Raw genomic sequence first — 21,031 nt, forward strand, 5'->3', positions numbered from 1 at the left:
TCACACAAATTGAACTATTTAATTAATTATGAATATCGCCAAAAATAAATAGTTATTGTAATACCATCACTTAATGCATTCACCCAAATATATTTATAATGATTTAAAATTATGAAATAAAAAACCATTTAGTATAACTCTACCAACGTAATAATAAAACATTTCATATAATTTTACCAAAGTTATAAAAACAGTTTTAGTATAACTCTACCAAAATAATAAAAAACCATTTCATATAATTTTACCAAAGTTATAAAAAACATTTCATATAAATTTACCAAATTATAAAATATTATAATATCTAAAAGGAACATTAGCATTATTTTCAAATATATCATTATAACTATAAAAGTATTTAAAAAAATTAAATAAATCACATATTATATCAAATCAAAATTCGTTACAATGAAATTACTTAGTTATGATCACCCTAATTATTAAAATTACGTAATACAATATTATGCTATGAATTGAAAATATAAAAAAAATTATTATATTTAGACATAATAAAGCCAATGTCAGAAAACATTTGTCAACGTTATAGAGCATTCTTTTATAAACTAAATATAGTAAAACCAAATATGAAGTGAATTTGATTTCAAAATAAAAGACACCTAATTACAAAATATTAGTTGATTATTAACCGTCTAACTGCTTTCCAACCACTCACCTAATAAAGAAAATAGCCATGTTACCATAGGGAAATGAATGTTTACTGATTTCAGTTAAGTCTATCACAAGTCAACTCAAACTTCAAAGATTGCTCCACTAATACATTATATCACCAAACAAAGTAATTACATCAATTGGAGAATATATCCTTTACAAGCAAATTGAAAAACACTTACTCCTTGAATAGCATCTTCACTTTTTCTCTGACCTTCAGGATCAGCAATGGAATCTATAGCCTGACAAATGAAATTCATGTTGTGATTACAAAAAATGTGGTTGCTGGCACAACAATCTATAACATACATACATACAAGAACATTCAAAACTTCAAATTTCAATAAGCTGGGAAAATACCAAGAATCTCATCAGACACAAGGAAAACACATCCAGCAACCAAAGTAATTGTTTTGTACAAATACAGGTATTGTATAATCAAGGTCACCTATATATTTATGCAGAACAGAAGACAATATCACCAAATCTAAACCTTACACACTAGAAACTAAATTGTTTGTTAAGTTATGCATTAGTTCGTGTAGTACAGGTCGTGTTATAATCTTCTTGATGAAACCACAATTATGCAATATTTTTCAGGAATATGCTACTGAGGGACTACAGACCATGGATCCACCCTATGTAGGCAAGATTTTAGGCTTAATCATATTTTCTGACCCTGAAAAAATAGTCAATTTGGCTTTTAGTCCCAACTAACAAAATTCCATTTGAAACCCAATTCTGTGAAAATATATGGTTGTAATTTATATGCTTGTAAACAGATCAACAACATCTGGTATAGCCTGATTGTGCCACTATTACGAATTGCACAGCATATGTCCACTATTCCAATAGTTAAAACTAACTAGAAAGGAAAAAGAAACAGACTGGAACATATATAACTGTATTACCTTATCTTCCATCTCCTCCTCTATTTTTTTCATGTGACGCCTCATTAGCTGCAACACACATGACATATAGTTAAGTAACAAGACAGAGTATAGAAAAAAGTTCTTACTAATTAGTCACTACAACAAGCTTGAGGACCTTCACAGATAAAGGGGCGAGAGAGATAGGGAGAGTACAGCTAGGAACAAATCCACTAACTTTTGTTAGGAATATCTTAAGTCAAAGAGAGGAAAAGGGCCAGAGAAGAAACAGTTTCCTTCGAATGTTTGACATTTATCCCTTCCAGCCAATACATATGTGAATGAAAAGAAAAATAAACACGAAAAAAATTATTGCAAATACATCAATTTAGCAAGAAAAGGTGATGAAGCTACAAGCCGCAAATACACTATAGGCTCAGAAGTGGCCTAAAGTTGATTTATTAAGAATGGAATGTTGCACTTCGAGTCAAGAGAGTTATCCGAAAAATGGTCAAGAAAAAAACAACTTTCAAATTGTACAATCCGGAAGTCATTTGGCTTATCACAATCCAAAAGTCATTTTTGGCTTTCAAACTGTACAATCTGGAAGTCACTTCCAGTTCCTAGACTCGGAACGACAAACTGAGAATTTTTTAATATGGAGTGCAGGGAAAAATATATAGAGGTGCATGAAGAAGCGGCCCATGCATGGTACCAATCCAAGAAAAATCTTGCTATCATAAGCCAAAAGCCCTTAATTATCAATAAACTTTGAAATGTTATGAAAGGAGTTGACATGCCAATATCAGGCATCACTAATAGTGAAAAAAAAAAAAAGTATTTCCCTTTAAAATGGCATTCAATATTTTAAGATGAAGGATCAACCTATATGAATGTGGATACGATGGACTCATCATTGAAGAACGTTTTTTACCAAAATTATAAAGAACATTATCATATTATAAGGAACATTAACATCATTATTAAATATATTGTTATAAGTATAAAAGTATTTCAAAAAATTAAATAAATCACTAATCATATTATATAAATTAAAAATTCTATAAAATCTAATTACTTAATTGATTAAATATATTTAATTGACATTATTCTTGGCTACCTTGATCATCAACCAGAACCTTAGTCCCACAACAAGCCTTTTTGGTCTGCTCTTTAATTACTACCTTTCTACCACAGCATCCTGCATCCTTGTTACCAAGTTCGGACCTCCTCTCTAGGAACTCACTGTTCTCCTTCCAAACCTCCCCATTTGAATAGACCTCCTTTTTCCAAATAGGAACTTTGGCTTTTATCTCATCTATCAAAAATCTACATGCCTCCAGTGCATCTGCCCTGTGGACAGATGAGACTGCAATGAAGACACTTGTTTCACCCACAGGCACCGTGCCTATACGATGAGCAACAGCGATGGAATGTAGGTTCCAGGATGCTCTGGCAGATGAACAGATCATGTTGATACAACGTATTGCCATTGGAACATAAGCTTCATATCTCAACTCCAAGACTGTTTTCCCTTCAAAGGTGTCACGAGTTGTGCCAGCAAATGTTGCTATAGCACCAGCTTGTGGAGCACTAACAAAATTCATGTATTTAGCAACATCTACTGGATTCAGGTTTTCCAAGATTTCAATAAGATTTTTATCATCTTTCGCAGCCATTTTCCACAAGTCAGATACAATGATGATGGAACAAAAATCCAACGTGATTTGAACACTTTCTTCCTTCGAAAATTAAAGTAGACAAGTCCAGCAGTTCATCCTTCAAATTGATTATAGCCACTCATAGTTCCCAAAGACCTGGTGAAAAGCTTCTATAATATTAGGTTATAATCTCAACATCAAATGACCTATAAATAAACAAATCACATATATATGTAACTGGTTTCTTAGGAACTTTGAAGGCTAGAAAGAAACCTTGGTAATTACAAAATATTAATAAAGTAATAGTATTAATAGTAAAGAAAATAGCAGCAAGACTGGTTTCTAGAGTTGCTGTAGGGAATCACGACTTTTTAAGAAAACTAAGAATGATTGGTTAATTGAATATTGAAATCAGAGAGATTTGTATGCAGTTAAGGGGTGAAAGTACTTGAAATGTAAATACAGGAAGAGGAAAGTGGAAAGGTAACACATTTCATGAAGTGATTGGAGAAACTGATCTCTCTTCAACCACACTGGTTAAGATTAACGAAATTAGTAGTTCTACTTCTGCAATAACACCAATTTTATTCTGATCTAGTTTCTATAACAACCTAAAATCCAACTAGTTGTCTAACTTTCAGAGTATTGCTACACGGTCTACTAACATATGAATGGAGTGGGAAATTTTAAAAATTATATTAAAAAAGGAAAAAATTAGATTTCACGTGGGGTTCTGCTGCTTTGTGTCTAAGTGATAGTCTTGACCTACCTAGTTGCTATCTTCACATAGTGTTACTTTCTGTCACATTAAAAGACAATGATACTTCAAATAAATTTTGCTCCCTTTCAAATTAAATTAAATCGGCCAGAGGGAGGAAGGAAACATCTTTCAAAGACTTCAATACCAATATTCAAACTTATCCTATTATGACAGCATACAATCTTCATCAGAAGTCCGTGCACGTCTTTGTAATAAAATAAATAAGTTTTTCCTTTAGAACCCTGAATAACTACAGTACTACATACAATCAGAGTTAACTACAAGAATTAGAATTAGCTAATCTGCTAGCAGATATGAACTAGTTGTTTAGTAGGTAGATGTATAACGCCAATGACTCATATTTGTATTTAAGCAAGATTTGATAAGTTAGTTCACATGGTAAATGTATTTCAACTCTTATATGTTTGTTCAACTATCATATCATCCCATTACATAGAAATCATCATGACATTTAATGTATGATATGACCCCAGGGCCTTTAACGCCATTAATTATTCAGAGATGAGACAAGGGCAGGACTAATTTCATTTGACAAATTACAATTCCTAAAACTAATTCTAAAATTTTAATTGTTGAGATTAAAATGACACTGCTACAATTTCGAGGATATCCATCAACTTACCCGTTTGTCTGACGTAGGATACCCATTGCTTCTGTGGATGAAGTCCCTTTTTCATCTTCTTCCAATTTGCAACCTCGCCACCTGAAAATACATTTTATCAAACATTTTACATGAAAAGGTCAAATAATTGAAATTCATTTTGAAATTAGAGCACACATCAATGTAAAATAGACAATCACTTGCAGAGTTAAGAAACACAAGTCTAAAAAGTTAGCAAATGTTTTGGCAACCAACAATCCCTTAAAATCTAAAAATAAGAATTTCTCCCTCTTCATTTACAATTTCAATTAACAAAAAACTGATCTTTCAAGTGAATTCAGAGAAAAAGTTTCTGCACTTACTGGAGGTAAATTATATTCAATGCAACTGCTGAGCTTCGATGCTAGTTGGATTCAATTCACTGATTCAGTCGCAGAAAGAGAGAAAAAGGGGCTTTTGGTTAGGTTGAAGATGATGCTGCAGCAACGATTGGGACCAAATAAAAACTAACTGATGTCATCTGGTATGTCATTTCTTTCCTTCTGCAACCCATTAGCATAGCACCAATGGGGTAGTTAAAAGATTGGACTGTTCCTTTACTTCTTTTAAAAAATTATTTTAAATTGTTTAATAATAACAAAATTATTTGATAATAAAAAATAAAAATTTAAGTTATAATTTAAATTACTTTTTTCAATTTAATATTGTAAATATGTATTATTTTAGATGTAATAAACTAAGATAATTTAAATTGAATTTAAAACAAATATTAAAATATCATTTATAAAATAAAAAACAAATTCACAAATTCAAATTAGAAAAAACAAATAAATAATATCTACAAAGATAAATAAATTTAAAAATTTATTTATTTATAAAAGACTCATTGATTATTTAATTAATATTAATTATTTAATAGTTTATATATAATTGATTAAAATTTAATAGTTTATGTAAATTAAATTTATTACCTTTAAATTACTCTATTATAATTAATAACAAAATTTAATTTATAAGTATCAATAGTTATTTCATTTGAAATACTATTAAATATGTGCATCTTTCAAGTAATATAATACACCATTGCAGATAAAGCCCCAAGAAAAACTCAAAAGTAATGACAAGAATGTTTTACTCAAAGCATAACGATACTTTGTTATTGATAACATTTTGACACGATCACGTGTTATTATCCTATTAGTTTATGTGAAAAATGTTTTAAAAAAATTAAAATGCGGTCGAAATTGAAGGAATAGAGGGTTTTGTTTTCACGACATTCATTTGGAGGAGTTTGAAAAAAAAAAGAAAGTGATTTTCGTGAGAGAAATCTAGAATCCTCCTCCCCCACCCATCACAAGCGTCCCTCTCCCCACAAGCGTCTCCGCCATTATCGGAATTTGAAGTTCGCCAGAGTGTCGCCGTTATCGTAACGTTTGGAACAAACGAACTCCGAAACCGCCATTGGAGGTGGTTTTTGAAGCTTGTCTTTGTTCCTTTCGATAATGTGTTGTTTGTGTTCGATGGGTTTAAGTTCTTTAAAAAACAATTGGGCATTTAAGGGTTGTTGTATTATTTGGGTGTTTATTGTGGTATAGCTAAGTGTGGTCTGAAGTTTTGTTGAACATTTTGTGGTTGATGTGGTTTTTGGGTGGAAAGTTTGAATTTTTTGGGGTTTGTGGTTGTTGTTGGGTTATTTTGAGTTAGATTTTGTATTATGTTTGGTTTGACAGTAATGGATTGCATTAATGAAGAAGCTCATAACAATGTAAGTAAATGTCATATATTGAAAATGTATTAGTTTCTTTGAAAAATGTTAGTTAATGGTTGTTTATGTTAAAAATAATTTGTAGTTTCAATTGCGGCCGTGGTGCGACACCAAAGCTATAGTTGAGATTAATGGTATACTAAGAGAAAATTATTGGACATGTATCAGCGAGACTCCATTCAAGTGGTGCCTTCATATGTCTTCATATCGGTGAGAGTAACCATCTAGGAAATATAGATAAAATATTGATTTTGAAAAATTATCTGCAACTAGCACAGAGGTTTAACAATTATGAGTTAGTTGTCCTTGAAAAGCTCTTTGAGTTTATGTTCCAACAAAACAAGAATCGTCTCATTTAGAGTTCGGTAGAGAGAGTTATGACTAAAATAGTCAGCAAAGGTGAAAGCTAAAAATACATGAGTATGATTAAAATGTTGATTTTAATAATTTTACTGCAATTAGTGTTGTTGTCCAAAAATTACGAATTAGTAGTTATTGGAAAGACATTTTAGTATATTTTCTAATAAAAAAAGAATCATACAATTTTGAGGTATGTGGAAAAAGTTATAGTTAAAATATTAAGCAAATGTCATAGTTGACAATACATTATTTTCTGCATATATCTTTTTCTTTTGATTCATAGATCTAAGTGGCATGCCTTCTCTTAGACTGATTTTAAAATATGATTTTGCATTTTGATTAGACTGTGGAAAAATGATTAAAGACATGGTTAAGTTGGAATTAAAGCATGCTCAACTAATTAAAGATGATATAGTTATTGTGATACGTTGAACTTAATTATTAACTCTTATTCCTATCCAACTCTTACATATCTTGTTTGATTTTATTTTTTAATTTATATTTATTTCATTATCGTAAGAATGGAGTAAATGTGAAGGGATATTTTGTGTGGTCTTTCTTCGACAATTTTTAATGGTCTTCGAGCTATACATTACGATTCAGAATGATCTTCATAGATTACAAAAATGGTTTGAAAAGATATCCAAAACTATTAGCAATGTGGTACAAGAACTTCCTTGAGAAAGAAACCAGACTTTCTTCTCATTCTTTCATTGTAATTAAAGTCCTATATATATTTTATTGGACTTCGGTTGATAAATAAAAAATACAGATATGTTGTAGATCTGTTGATATTGTTGTCACAGTAAGAATGAAAAAGACACTATTATGATAATGAAGTTTTCATTTTCCATATCCATCATTTATATACCCAACAACGTTTGACGTAAATTGCTTTTGTGTATGAACAACATAATCGTTTGGATAATAATTTATAAGTAAATTATTATATCAATTTGAAATTTTGAATGTTGGATTAAAATAGTTAACAAAATTGAAAATTTGTACATGTGTGCATACAAGTAACTCCGTCACCATGGAACAAACATTTCTATAACTCTTCATAAAAAAAATGGGTAGGTACCAAAGGCCCAATAACTGGGGACCTAAGGCAAAAATTTTGCACAACGAGATTAATATAGGTTATGACATTAATTTATGAGTCAAGTTTTTTTTTAACAACTAATGGACATACAAGTCATGTTCAGCCAAGGATGACCACATTGATATCCCATCTATCACCATGGAACAAATATTCTATAACTCTTCATAAAAAATGGGTAGGTACCAAAGGTTAAATAACTAGGGACTTAAGGCGAAAGTTTTGCACAACGAGGTCAACACTGGCCATGACATTAATTTATGAGTAATTTTTTTTTTACAATTAATGGACATACAAGTCATGTTCAACCAATGATGACCACATATTTATACAACTCTTGGTGAAAAAATTGCATTGGTACCAAAGGCTAAATAATTGAGGACTTTAGACAAAGGTTTTGCACAGACAGATCAACTTGAAAATGATATTGATTTTGAAGTGCAAATTGTTTTTAACACTTATTTGACATATAGGTGATGTTCAGACAATTATTATAACATTTATATCGAACTTCATCCCCAATGAACCATTTTTTAAAGAGATATTGGTGCAAAAACTGCATTGGTACCAAAGGCTAAATAATTGGGAACTTTAGGGAATGATTTTGCACAGACATGTAAACTTTCAAAATGGTATTGATTTTGAAGTGCGAATTTTTTTTAACACTTATTTGACATACAAGTGATGTTCAAGCAATGATTATGACATTTATATCAAACTCCATCCCCAAATGAACCATTTTTTCTAGAGCTCTTGGAGATAAAATTGCATTGGTACCAAAGGCTAAATAATTGAGGTCTGTAGGCAAAGCTTTTGCACAGGTAGGTCAACTTTGAAAATGACATTGATTTTGAAGTGCAAAAGTTTTTTTAACACTTATTTGACATACAAGTGATGTTCAAGCAATTATTATGACATTTATATCGAACTTCATCCCCAAGGAACTATTTTTTAAAGAGAGATTGGTGCAAAAACTGCATTGGTACCAAAGGCTAAATAACTAGGAATTTTAGGCAAAAGTTTTGCACAGACATGTAAACTTTGAAAATGGTATTCATTTTGAAGTGCAATTTTTTCGTAACACTTATTTGACATACAAATGATGTTCAAGCAATGATTATGATATTTAAATCGAACTTCATCCCCAATGAACCATTTTTTCTAGACCTCTTGGAGAAAAAATTGCATTGGTACCAAAGGCTAAATAATTGAGGAGTTTAAGTAAAGGTTTTGCATTAACAGATCAACTTTAAAAATGACATTCATTTGTAAGTGCAAAATTTTTTTTAACACTTATTTCACATACAAGTAATGTTCAGTCATTGATTATGACAATTATATAGAAGTCCATCCCCAAGGAACCATTTTTTCTAGAACTCTTGCTGCAAAAACTTCATTGGTACCAAAGACTAAATAATTGGGGACTTTAGGCAAAGGTTTTGCATAGAGAGGTCAACTTTGAAAATGACATTCATTTTGAAGTGCAAAATTCTTTTTAACACTTATTTCACATACAAGTGATGTTCAGGCAATGATTATGACATTTATATTGAACTCCATCCCCAAAGAATCATTTTTTGTAGAACTCTTGGTGAAAAAAATGCATTGGTACCAAAGGGTAAATAAGTGGGGACTTTAGGCAAAGGTTTTGCACAAACAAGTTAACTTTGAAAATGACATTCATTTTGAAGTGCATAATTTTTTTAACACTTATTTCACATACAAGTGATATTCAGACAATGATTATGATATTTATATCGAACTCAATCTCCAATAAACCATAATTTGTCGAACTCTTGGTGAAAAATTTGTTCACACATGCACAAATTTTCAATTTTCAAATCGATATAATAATTTACTTATAAATTATTATTCAAACGATTATGTTGTTCATACACGAAAGCAATTAACGTCAAACATTGTTGGGTATATAAATGATGGATATGGAAAATGAAAACTTCATTATCATAACAATGTCTTTTTCATTCTTACTGAAACAACAATCTACAACATATATGTATTTTTTATTTATCGACCGATGTCCAAGAATATATATGACTTTAATTACAATGAAAGAATGAGCAGAAAGTCTGGTTTCTTTCTCGCGAAAGTTCTTGTACCACATTGCTGATAGTTTTGGATATCTTTTCAAACCATTTTTGTAATCTATGAAGATCATTCTGAATCGTGATGTATAGCCCAAAGACCATTCAAAATTATCGAAGAAAGACCACACAAAATATCCCTTCACATTTACTCCATTCTTACGATAATGAAATAAATATAAATTAAAAAAATAAAATTAAACAACATATGTAAGAGTTGGATAGGAATAGAGTTAATAATTAAGTTCAACGTATCACAATAACTATATCATCTTTAATTAATTGAGCATGCTTTAATACCAACTTAACCATGTCTTTAATAATTTTTCCACAGTGTAATCAAAATGCAAAATCATATTTTAAAATCAGTCTAAGAGAAGGCATGCCTCTTAGATCTCTGAATCAAAAGAAAAAGATACACGTATAAAATAATGTATTGTCAACTATGACATTTGCTTAATATTTTAAGTACAACTTTTTCCACATACCTCCAAATGGGATTATTCTTTTTATATTAGAAAATAGACTAAAAAGTCTTTCCAATGACTACTAATTCATAATTTTTGGACAACAACACTAACTACATTAAAATTATTAAAATGGACATCTTAATCATGCTCATGTATTTTCAGCTTTTACCTTTGCTGACTATTTTGCTCATAACTCTCTCTATCGAACTCTAAAGGAGACGATTCTTGTTTTTTTTGGAACAAAAACTCAAAGAGTTTTCCAAGGACTACTATAACTCATAATTTTTAGACCTCTCTATGCTAGTCGTAGATAATTTTTCAAGATCAACGTTTTATCTATATTTCCTAGATGGTTACTCTCACCGATATGAAGACATATGAAGACACCACTTGAATGGATTTTCGCTGACACATGTTCGATCATTTTCTCTTAGTATACCATTAATCTCAACTATGACTTTGGTATCGCACCACGACCGCAATCAAAACTACAAATTATTTTCAACATAGAAAACCATTAACTAACATTTTTCAAAGAAACTAATATATTTTCAATACATTACATTTATTTATATTGTTATGCGCTTCTTCTTTAATGCAATCCATCACTGTCAAACCAAATGTAATACAAAACCTAAGTCAAAATAACCCAAAAACAACCACAAACCCAAAAAATTCAAAATTTCCACTCCAAAACCACATCAGCGAAAAAATGTTCAACAAAACATCAAACCACACTTAACGATACCACGATAAACACCCAAATAACACAACAACCCCTAAATGTCCAAAATGTTTTTAAAAGACTTAAACCCACCAAACACAAACAATGCATTATCGAAAGGAACGAAGGCAAGCTTCAAAAACCACCTCCGATGATGGTTTCAGGGTTCGTTGGTTCCAAACGGCGGAACAACAACGCGTATAATGTTGCGGTCAATGGTAGCACTCTGACGAATTTCGAAGTTCGACAACAGCGAGGACGCTTGTAGGGAGAGGGATGCTTGTAGGTAGGTGGGTGGGTGAGAGGAAGGTTCTCTAGAATTCTCCTGAAAAAATCACCTTGTTTTTTTCAAACTCCTCCAAATGAATGTCGCGAAAACAAAACCCTCTAGCCCTTCAATTTCCATCTAATTTTTAATATTTTAAAACATTTTCCACATATACCAATTTGAAAACGACATGTGGCTGTGTCAAAATGTAGTAAAAAAATTGATGTCAAAGTATCATTATCCTTACACAAAAAGTTTGGAGTATCGAAACACTAAAGTCTGGCAATAGAGTTCGCCAATCACTACTATTCAGTTGTTAGTTTATTTCACCGTAACATAATTTTATTTTGTTGAGAAGTGTTTTAAACTCAGTTATATTTCTTTTTTAGAAAAATTTTACGTATGTTATCACTTGAAAAGGGAGTGAAATCATGGAGAGGTGTTGGTACATATTTAAAGTTTTGAAAATTATATCTGCTCTCTTGAATTTCTTTCGGATTCTATAAACATATTTCTTGCATTGCAAGTTACCTTCAAATAAAGGAAAATTAATTAAATTACATTTGTTTAAATTTTTTAACTTAGACGTGTTGTGAATGTAATAAATGTATGTTGAGATTCCTTGAAATGGAATTTTACGGAGTTGGGTGAAATGAAAAATACATATGTTGAGAACCAAAAATACATGTTGAGTGGAAATGAAAAACGAAGTGTTTTAAACTCATTTATATTTCCGAAAACATTTTTTCATTCTTCATTTTACAATCGGAATAGAGAAAATACACTTTTTCTGTAATTTTTTTAATACTCTATTTTTTTTTCATACACTTTCATAATATTTTCAATAAAAACATTCTTTGTTTTAATTTCTAGTGAAAACGAGACATATTTAACTTTGTGCCCATTCATTACATTCTTATTTTGTTCTTTTTAATAAAACTAAGCTCTCTTGAGAAGTTGTTCTGACGCAGGTGCGCACGCATACCAGTAAAAAGATAAAAAACAAGTGAAATCTTGGCGGCTCCCATGTAAACGGAAGAACACATATCCCGATTCCCAAGACAGTGCCTCCGCAATTCAAACGGAATTCTCACCGGAAAACAAGTGCCGGCCACCATGACAGGTACTCCCTTCTTCAATTTCGATTACCGCGTACCAAGTGAAGTTTTACACACCACCGAAATTCACTTTCCGAAAAATTCGCATTTGTTTTTTTTTATTAATTTTTTAGTTTTTGTAAAGTTTGATTGTTTATAGCGTTCTTTTTTTATATTTATATTTTATTCTTTTTATGCTCCTTTGAGTTTGAGTGTTCCCCTTAGTCTGAACTGAAAGCAGTTTTTCTCTCTCTCTTCTGGGTGCAGTATTTCTGGTGTTGATACAAATTGCTGTATTTTCTATAATATTTTCTCTTTATTATTATTGCTGTTGTTTGTGTGGATTTACTATAATTATTGTATGATTTAGGGACATCATATTACATGTATCAATGATGTCACTCAATTTCCATTTCCTCATAATATTTAGGAGTTTTAACAACTTTTTCTTGTAAATTCTCGGGATTTCAAGCTCCATTTAGCTGTGTTTTGTTCTGTACGTGTAAAACACTAGATTTACTACATGTGTAGTTAAAGATTAAATTTCTTAAATGGTGCTGTTTTTTAAAGCTATTTTTCAACTACTTTTATGTTGTAGGAAAGTTCGGATCAGGGAAGAGTTTAATTCCATGTAAGGTTGAAGAAGACCACCAACCTCAGCGAGGATTTATGGCCGGTATAAATGTCCGTTATAAACCAGTTGTTCTCGAAGTGAACCAAAGACCTGGGCTTGCGAGAGCAGAAGGCCTACAAGGTGAGTTAACTACCTGCTGGGCACTCAAAACCTGTTTCGGAAGCTGGAAAAACATAAGTGATTATTTACTAAGATGCCAAACTTGATTGATTACATTGTTGGTCTTGAACCTATTTGTTAGAAGAGTTGAAATTTGCAATCGTTGGTTATGTGCTCTGTTAATATGTTCCTTAATGTGATCAAATTTTCAACTAAAGAGACAAAAATTGTTATAAAGAATTTGAAAGCTCCTTTTCAATTTAATGTGCCGTGGTTTTGTGACTTGGAGCTTCACTCAGGTTAATTTATGAAGGTAACACTGGCTTCATACTTCACTGTGGCATAGCATTTGATTGTTTCATGTTGTCAAGCAGGTGAAATGTGTTGTTATCATACTCCTGCTGAGTATGATACTTGGTAAAAAATTATCAACATAAAATCCTGAAGAAAACAGTAAAATCGTGTATTATGTGGATTTTCAGGGATGCATTCTAAGGTATACCAGTCTCGTGGTTCTAGTGACAAGGAGAAATCAAAGTACATGGTTTGGACAAACGAAATGGACAAGTGCCTCACTGAGGTACTTGCTGAGCAAGTGAAAAAGGGGAACAAAATGGATAACATGTTGAAGCCAGCAGCATTTTCAGGTGCACTAAAAACACTGAACGAAAAGTATGGTATGTATGTCACCAAAGGACACATAAAAAATCGACTGAAGACATTGAGGAAACAGTTTGGGGTTTTGAAGGAACTCCTTGCTCAAAGGGGATTTATGTGGGATGACACAAAAAAGATGGTTGTTGCAGATAACTCTGTTTGGAATGACTACATCAAGGTAATTTTCTTACATGTATTACAGTATGCATTCACAAGTTTGCAGTTTTATGTTGATTGTCGATATGCTTATGTTACCTGCAGATGCACCCTGATGCAAGGATTTTTCAGGCAAAATCTATAGAAAACTATGACCAATTATGTATTATCCTTGGAAATGAACAAGTAATTGCAAGCCTTTCAGATAATGTTACAGACACAGATGTAAACTTTGGTGTTGATAAGAGGGATCCAGATCTTGCCACTGTATCTGAAGTACATCATGATGGAAACCAGACCAAAAGCCTCAGGTGGACAGTTGAAATGGACCATTGGCTTGGAAAGATTCTTGTTGATCAAGTGAAGAAAGGCCTTAAAGTAGATAAAGTTTTGCTGACAGAAGCATATGAAGCCGCTGTTTCAGTAGTAAATGCAAAATTTGGGCTTCATCTGGCAAAATTCAATATTAAAAATCGTCTTAAAACTTGGAAGAAACAGTATGAACAGTTAATGGAAATTCTGTCTCATACTGGATTTAAGTGGGATAAAAGTAAGAAAATGATCATTGCAAATGATTCTACATGGAATGACTATATCCGGGTATGTTGTCTCCTTTGGAACTGTTAGATAGCAATCACTATCTCCTCCCCGATCCCCATGTTGAGTAAACCTTTCAGATATTGCAAAGATTATTTGTTTTTTACTTTTTAATAAATTCTTCCCAAAACTCATCAACCATTGTCTTTATAGATAACATGTGGAAACACAAGCACAACAGCTGCTGTTTGTCCACATTTTTTTTTCGGAAATAATTGTTTTTTGAATACAATTAAATTTTTTGATATAACTATTATTACAATGAAAAATAATTGCCAAAACATAAAACAAAGTAAAAATTGTAATAATATATATATATAAAAAGATATAAATTTTTTTATTTTTATTAGTTATTATAATTATACAATAAAAACATTTTCAATCTTTTATCAGGACTGTTCATTATGGGTAGTTTCTCCTAAATAATGGAAACTACAAAGTTTGTTAGAAGATAGGGATAGGAAAGGTAAAAGACGTAAAACAATGTGTACACAAAAAAATAGCTACAGAAATCTTCACTATTAATTATTATAGATTAATTGTGTGTGGGTAACATTTGGGGTGCATGAGTAGCTTTGTAAACCCATCTTTTGTTAGTTGTTAAGAAAGCATCTTTATAGCATGAAATAGTTGTACTTTCTGACAGCTGCTTATTTTTAGGTGGTCTTCAGTAATTTTTTTATAAACTAATGTTAGGCATCACTATGTACCTTGATATCTAAGCTGACACCCCAGAGCACTCCAATCGTTTGCCAGCATAGTAAATTGATCTTCAAGTTATTCAAATAAATGATAGTGTTAAGAGTGAAATCATAACATCATATTGTCTAATTTAGTTATAGGCGTGAATATCTCATTTAAGGAAAACAAGACATCCTCTAATTGTGTGTAATGAATGCAATAAGCGTATATAGTCATGCATCCCCTAGTGTATTCTAACACATTGTTTTATGCTCGTTGTGCCTCTATTTTCTCTCTTGTAACACAGTTTCTAGAGCCCAAAAGACATTCTTTGAAAACCTTGTTTGCCCAGTGGATCCATTGTCCGTGAAGATATTTTTCTTTTTTAGTGAACCATGTATATATCTAGATTTCTTTGTTGGACCCCGTTTCCTAGTGATGTTTCACTTTCTGATGACTTTTTAACACTTACTCACCCAAAATGGTGCACCTTGGCCAGATCTACTCAACTCCACCAACCACCAATGATTTTACAATTTAATTTCTCTGTGTTGATGATGGGTGTCCCAGAAATAGACAAAGCAGGACATGGAACAAACCCAACTGAACAAGTGGTGGCCATTTACGATATCAGCAAGAAAGAAAAACGGGGTTCAAGGAGAGGAGAGTCACGTACAAGCCAACAACCCAAGCAAAGTCCTATAGGAGAGGAGGTTAATGCTTGGAATGAACCTAGGAAGTTCCAGTGTGAACTATGGAAGAGATGATGACATTCTGATGATGTTCAGCCTGCATAAGCAAAGGTTGATGCTTTAAACAAACCAAGGAAGCTCCAATGAGAGCTGTGGAAGAGACACAAGGGCATTCTAATTGTGGCAGGATGACATGTGAGTTGTACGTGTGTGACAGGGAGATAATGAATGGATAACTGTTGCTCTCCCATTTGATGATATTAAGTCTCATGATCAATGAATAACCAAGAAGGGAGATATTTGAGGGTGAGCAAGCTCAAGATGAATGTGATGGTGGACATGTTGACTTAGCTAAAGCAAGTTCAAGCACTTGATCTTGATAGTATAGTTGTTGATGTACATTTTTCATCTGAGGAAGAGCTTAACATGATCATGAAGATGATGATGGTTGTGGTGTACATGTGTCATTAGATTATTGGATAGAGAAACTTGAAGACATTTGTCCTTTTCTAGCTATTTAATTCCCATCACTTTAACAACTTATGTTTTGTATATGCACGAATTTATTTATTTGGTGTAGTTTGAAAACTTATATAATAGTCATGCACTGCCAAATGTAGTCATTTTAGTGTTGTTGATTTGTTGTTGTGCGATACTTTTTCATATGAAGTAGACTCTTATGAGTCTACTAGTAGAATCTACAAATTGCTGAGTTTGATAACCACGATGTATAGTCTGGCTCTACACTAATGTATATTTAGTTTTGCAAGTATGAATAATTGAAAATACGTCTCTGAGAAATCAGAGACAAAGGCTACAACCTATGACGTACTAGATACAAAAGCAACTCTATAAAAGCTATACATCAAAAGATAATCATCATTATTCAACATATGCATAGAAAATCTTGCCTAATCATCATCACAATATCTAGAAACTTGGTTGTCCCCCTTATCCTCCCTTTTCCTCATACAATAATCCTTGCTAGGAGCCTTTTTGATATATCTAAAAAATTGCATGACAACATTCCAGTGATCAATATGAGGATTATGCATGAATTGACTAAAAGTCCCAATTGGAAAAGAAAGATTGGGTTTGGTGATTGAGGTAAATGTGCTTCTGCACTAATCTCCTATATCTCAAGATCTGAGAATGATTCACCTCGATCAATTTGTAGCTTTTGATTGGTTTCCATGAGACTATCAATAGATCTCCACTCAGTCATGCCCGATTCCTCTAAAATTTTCATACCACATTTTCTCTGATACCACAATGCCTTGCTTTGATCGGACTCCTCAATACCAAGAAAGTATTTTAAACAACCAAGATCTTTGATTTAAAAGTGACAAAAATAGGTGTTTTTTCACCTTGGAAATTTTAGCAGCGTCATTTCTTATAACAACAATATCATCAACATAGACAATTAAGTAAACACATTTCTTGGGAGAAGTGTGGCAACAAAACATTGAATGACCTGTTTTAGTTCATTTCAATCCAAATTTCAACATCACATTACTAAATTTCTCAAATCAAGCTCTATGAGATTGTTTGAGACCATATAGAGATCTTCACAATTTGTAGAGTAAACCAGACTCCCACTTAGCAACAAATTCAGGAGTATGCACGGTATAGATCTCCTCATTTAGGTCACCATGATGAAAGACATTTTTAATGCCTTTTTGATGAATGATTAATAGTGAATGACAACCATAGCAAGAAAAATTTGAACTGTTGTGATTTTTGCCACATGAGAGAAGGTATCACCATATATCCAACCTATAGTGTATCTCTTAGTCACTAATTTGGCTGAGACAATTAATTTCACCATTGGCTCCAACTTTAATGGCATATACCCATCTACAACCAATTGGTTTCTTTTTACGAAAAAGAGGAACCAACTCCCATGTTTGACTATTCAAGAGCCTACATTTCAACGATCATGGTTTGTCGTCATCCAAAATGATAAGGTGCTTCTTGAACATTTTTTAGAATAGTAAATGAAGATATAGAGGAAATATATGAATAATACAAAGGGGATAGAGAATGATAACTCAAAGTTGTAAATAGGATTGGGTTCTGAGTATACCGAATACCTTTTCTAATTGTGATGGGCCAGCTTGAATTATCGTCATTAGGATCCGTGGTAGGAATATTTGACAGTGAAGGGCATTAAACTAGTTACAGGACAATAATTCAGAATGATTTATCATTCTTGAATCATATTTCAATATTTCGACTGCTTCATATCTGTCTGAATGTTTTCATTTTATTGCCTCCAACTGGTATAATTCGTGATGTTAATGAAAATGAAAATAATCTCTAGTTTTCTCTTAAACCATCTTAATCTGTTGATGGCATCTCACTTTAATGCTGTACATTAAAGTTTCTTGATGTCTAGAAATGTAATTTTCATCTTCACAACATTCATTCTTTATTTTTTGTGTATTCAGATATATATTTAGATAGTGTATTTTATATCAAGATTTGGTTTAAGAATTACATATGTATAATTATTAATTATTTTAACCTGAGATTATAATGCTTAAGAATTATTAAGTATTTTGATGTTGATGACGTCATGATATTCGGTCTTCCTATAATGCCAGATGCATCTTGATGCAAGGACTTTCCGCGGTAGAGTTTTTGAGAACTATGATCAATTCTGCATTATCTTTGGCAATGAACCTTTGCATTGGGATGAATCTGAGCCTTGTGATGCAGTTAACTATGATATCAATGTTAGAGATCCTGGAAGGCAAGTGCGGTGGACAAGTGACATGGACAGTTGTTTAAGTGCAATCCTTGTGCAGCAAATAAAAAAAGGCAACAGAAGCGAATTTGACTACAAATGGAGGCCTGCTGCATTTGAAGCATCTGTCCTGGCTATTAATGAAAAGTTTAAGCTGTATTTGACGAAAGATCATGTGAAAAATCGTCTAAAAACATGGAAAAGACAGTATGATATTCTGAAGGAACTTATGAACCACAGCGGATTTGAATGGGATGAAAAGCGAAAAATGGTCATTGCAAATGATTCTGTATGGAATGAATATGTTAAGGTACTTATAAGCTTACTTTTAGTTTCTGTATGACAGTTTTTACTGCATAAGGATATTTTTTATCCAATTTGTAACAATTGTACCTTTTTGGAACAGAATAACCCTGATGCTCGGCTCCTTAAAGGACGAGTTATCAGAAACTACAATGAATTGCGCATAATTATAGGTCATTGTGATCCACATGATAGTCCCATGAGTGGTGCTTGTGCTACTATGGGTATGACTACAGACAATGGTGTTATGGAGGTTCAAGAGACAAACTGCCGTAGAACCAACTATGCAAAAGAAAAAGGAAATAGTGTGACATGGACAGATGAGATGGATCATTACTTGACAGAGTTGCTAGTCAATCAAGTATTGTTGGGAAACAAGCTAGAGAAAAATTTCAAGACCTCAGCATATATGGCTGTTGTAACTGCTCTAAATGAGAGATTTGACCTAAATATAACCAAAGAAAACATTATAAGCCGATTGAACATATGGAAAAAACAGTATGGCCTTTTGAAAGAGATGCTCTCTCAAGGGAGTTTTGGGTGGGATGAGGAATGTAAGATGATTGTTGCAACCAACTTAGAATGGAATGAATACATTAAGGTATATTCAGTTTTGCTTAGTATTAAATTAGTGTCGAAGTTTCTTTTTTTTATTATATTTATTTGCTATTGCAATACTTAAGCTCCTAATTGGTTATCAAGTTTAGGCCATTAAATCCAGTGATATGGTGATAATCTTCAATTGTTACCCCACCTAGTCACTTGAAGCTGTTTAAATTAAACCAGAGACCCATCATAATAATAACTAACAAAATGCATCCACATTGCCTACGTGTCATGTATTGTGGTTGGTTTCATTTGCTAGCAACTACAACCACAACCTCAACTGCATATTTCACAACTTTATCCCGTTGCACTGCTGAACAATGTTTTTCTGATTCATGTTTGGCCTGTGGTTATTCAGAAACATCCGGATGCTAGGCATTTGAGAGACCAGCACATAGCGAACTACCATGAATTATGTATGATTGTTGGTAATGAGCAAGGAACTGGAAATTGGTCCGAAAACTCTGAGAGGTTTGATGTAAATATTACACCTAACTATGAAGAGCATGCAGAAACTCCAGCACTTGTGTTGCCTAATGCAGAGCTGAGCCATGATGATGATGCAAGTGATGAAGTGCACGGCTCATCTGAGCAAACAAGGGCAAGACCTTCATCATCACAATCACATTCGGAGCAACCGTCAAAACGAAGGCGCACTTGTGATGTTTTGCTACAAATGATGAGTGTTATGGCCGCAGATATAAGTCGGATAGCTGATGCATTAACTGAAACTAACAGCAGAGTGTGCTTAGAGGAAGTGGTGGAAAAGGTACAAAATATGACTGACTTTGACGATGATCTCATCATCGAAGCTTGTGAGTATTTATGTTTTGATGAGAAGAGGGCATTCATGTTTTTGAAATTAGAAGACAGATTAAGGAAAAAGTGGTTGATGAAACGATTGCGAGGTCAATAAGGTAGTTTCATAGATTTTATTTTATTTTATTTTTTTTATGTAGGTTGTTAAAAGAAAATAGTTGCTTGAAGATGATTTTATGAATTTCTTCTTGGCATGTACTTACTCTAGGTACACCCTAGTTTAGGTTGTTACTTTATGTTATAAGAAAACAAACGTTAAGGGGGAAGTGGGAAAAAGTTATGGAATGACAAGGTTCTTCAAATTTCCTTCTTCTGATGTTTGTTTATTGCCTTGTACTTTCTTGGGCAATAACTTATCATTGTTATTACCATGGGGTCTGATTTTGTGTTAAGTAAAATTCTCTTATACAGCTTTGCACTTGCCCTATGATGAATGTAAAAGTATCAATGCAAAATTTTCAACGAGAGTAAGTTTAATTCTTAAACAGGCCACCAAGTTTGTGTTTGAATGAATTTTGCACAAAAACCAGTTTGAGTCACAGAAGGTAGGTGCATATTTAGCTCATTTC

At 32.4% G+C, this 21,031-nt stretch overlaps 2 protein-coding genes across 5 annotated transcripts; one reads left to right on the forward strand and one right to left on the reverse strand.

Annotated features, from left to right (window-relative positions):
- Positions 1-674: 674 nt before the first annotated feature.
- Positions 675-5,141, reverse strand: LOC148200945 (molybdopterin synthase catalytic subunit-like). 2 transcript variants are annotated; one of them, XM_088111732.1, is made up of 5 exons: positions 4,941-5,141; positions 4,600-4,680; positions 2,656-3,352; positions 1,578-1,625; positions 675-908 (listed from the first exon to the last, which is right to left on the reverse strand). In XM_088111732.1, the coding sequence occupies exons 3-4, from the start codon at positions 3,212-3,214 to the stop codon at positions 1,579-1,581; spliced, it is 606 nt and encodes a 201-aa protein (XP_087967858.1). In that variant the 5' UTR covers positions 3,215-3,352; positions 4,600-4,680; positions 4,941-5,141; the 3' UTR covers positions 675-908; position 1,578. The 2 variants fall into 2 exon arrangements, with proteins under 2 accessions (XP_087967858.1, XP_087967859.1); XM_088111733.1 differs by having other exon boundaries at positions 2,656-3,366.
- A 7,157-nt stretch (positions 5,142-12,298) lies between these two features.
- LOC124826382 (uncharacterized) lies at positions 12,299-20,947 on the forward strand. 3 transcript variants are annotated; one of them, XM_088113762.1, is made up of 8 exons: positions 12,299-12,495; positions 13,068-13,223; positions 13,685-14,037; positions 14,121-14,615; positions 18,592-18,619; positions 18,707-19,044; positions 19,141-19,638; positions 20,002-20,947. In XM_088113762.1, exons 1-8 carry the CDS (start codon positions 12,489-12,491, stop codon positions 20,557-20,559), a joined length of 2,433 nt encoding a protein of 810 aa, XP_087969888.1. In that variant the 5' UTR covers positions 12,299-12,488; the 3' UTR covers positions 20,560-20,947. The 3 variants fall into 3 exon arrangements, with proteins under 3 accessions (XP_087969888.1, XP_087969887.1, XP_047155161.2); XM_088113761.1 differs by having other exon boundaries at positions 13,073-13,223; positions 18,592-19,044; XM_047299205.2 differs by having other exon boundaries at positions 12,300-12,495; positions 18,592-19,044.
- The last annotated feature ends 84 nt before the right edge of the window (positions 20,948-21,031 follow it).

This window comes from Vigna umbellata, chromosome 4 (assembly GCF_029865625.1).
Source record: "Vigna umbellata cultivar VRB3 chromosome 4, Vumbellata_1.0, whole genome shotgun sequence".
In the NCBI taxonomy this organism is placed as follows: Eukaryota; Viridiplantae; Streptophyta; class Magnoliopsida; order Fabales; family Fabaceae; genus Vigna; species Vigna umbellata.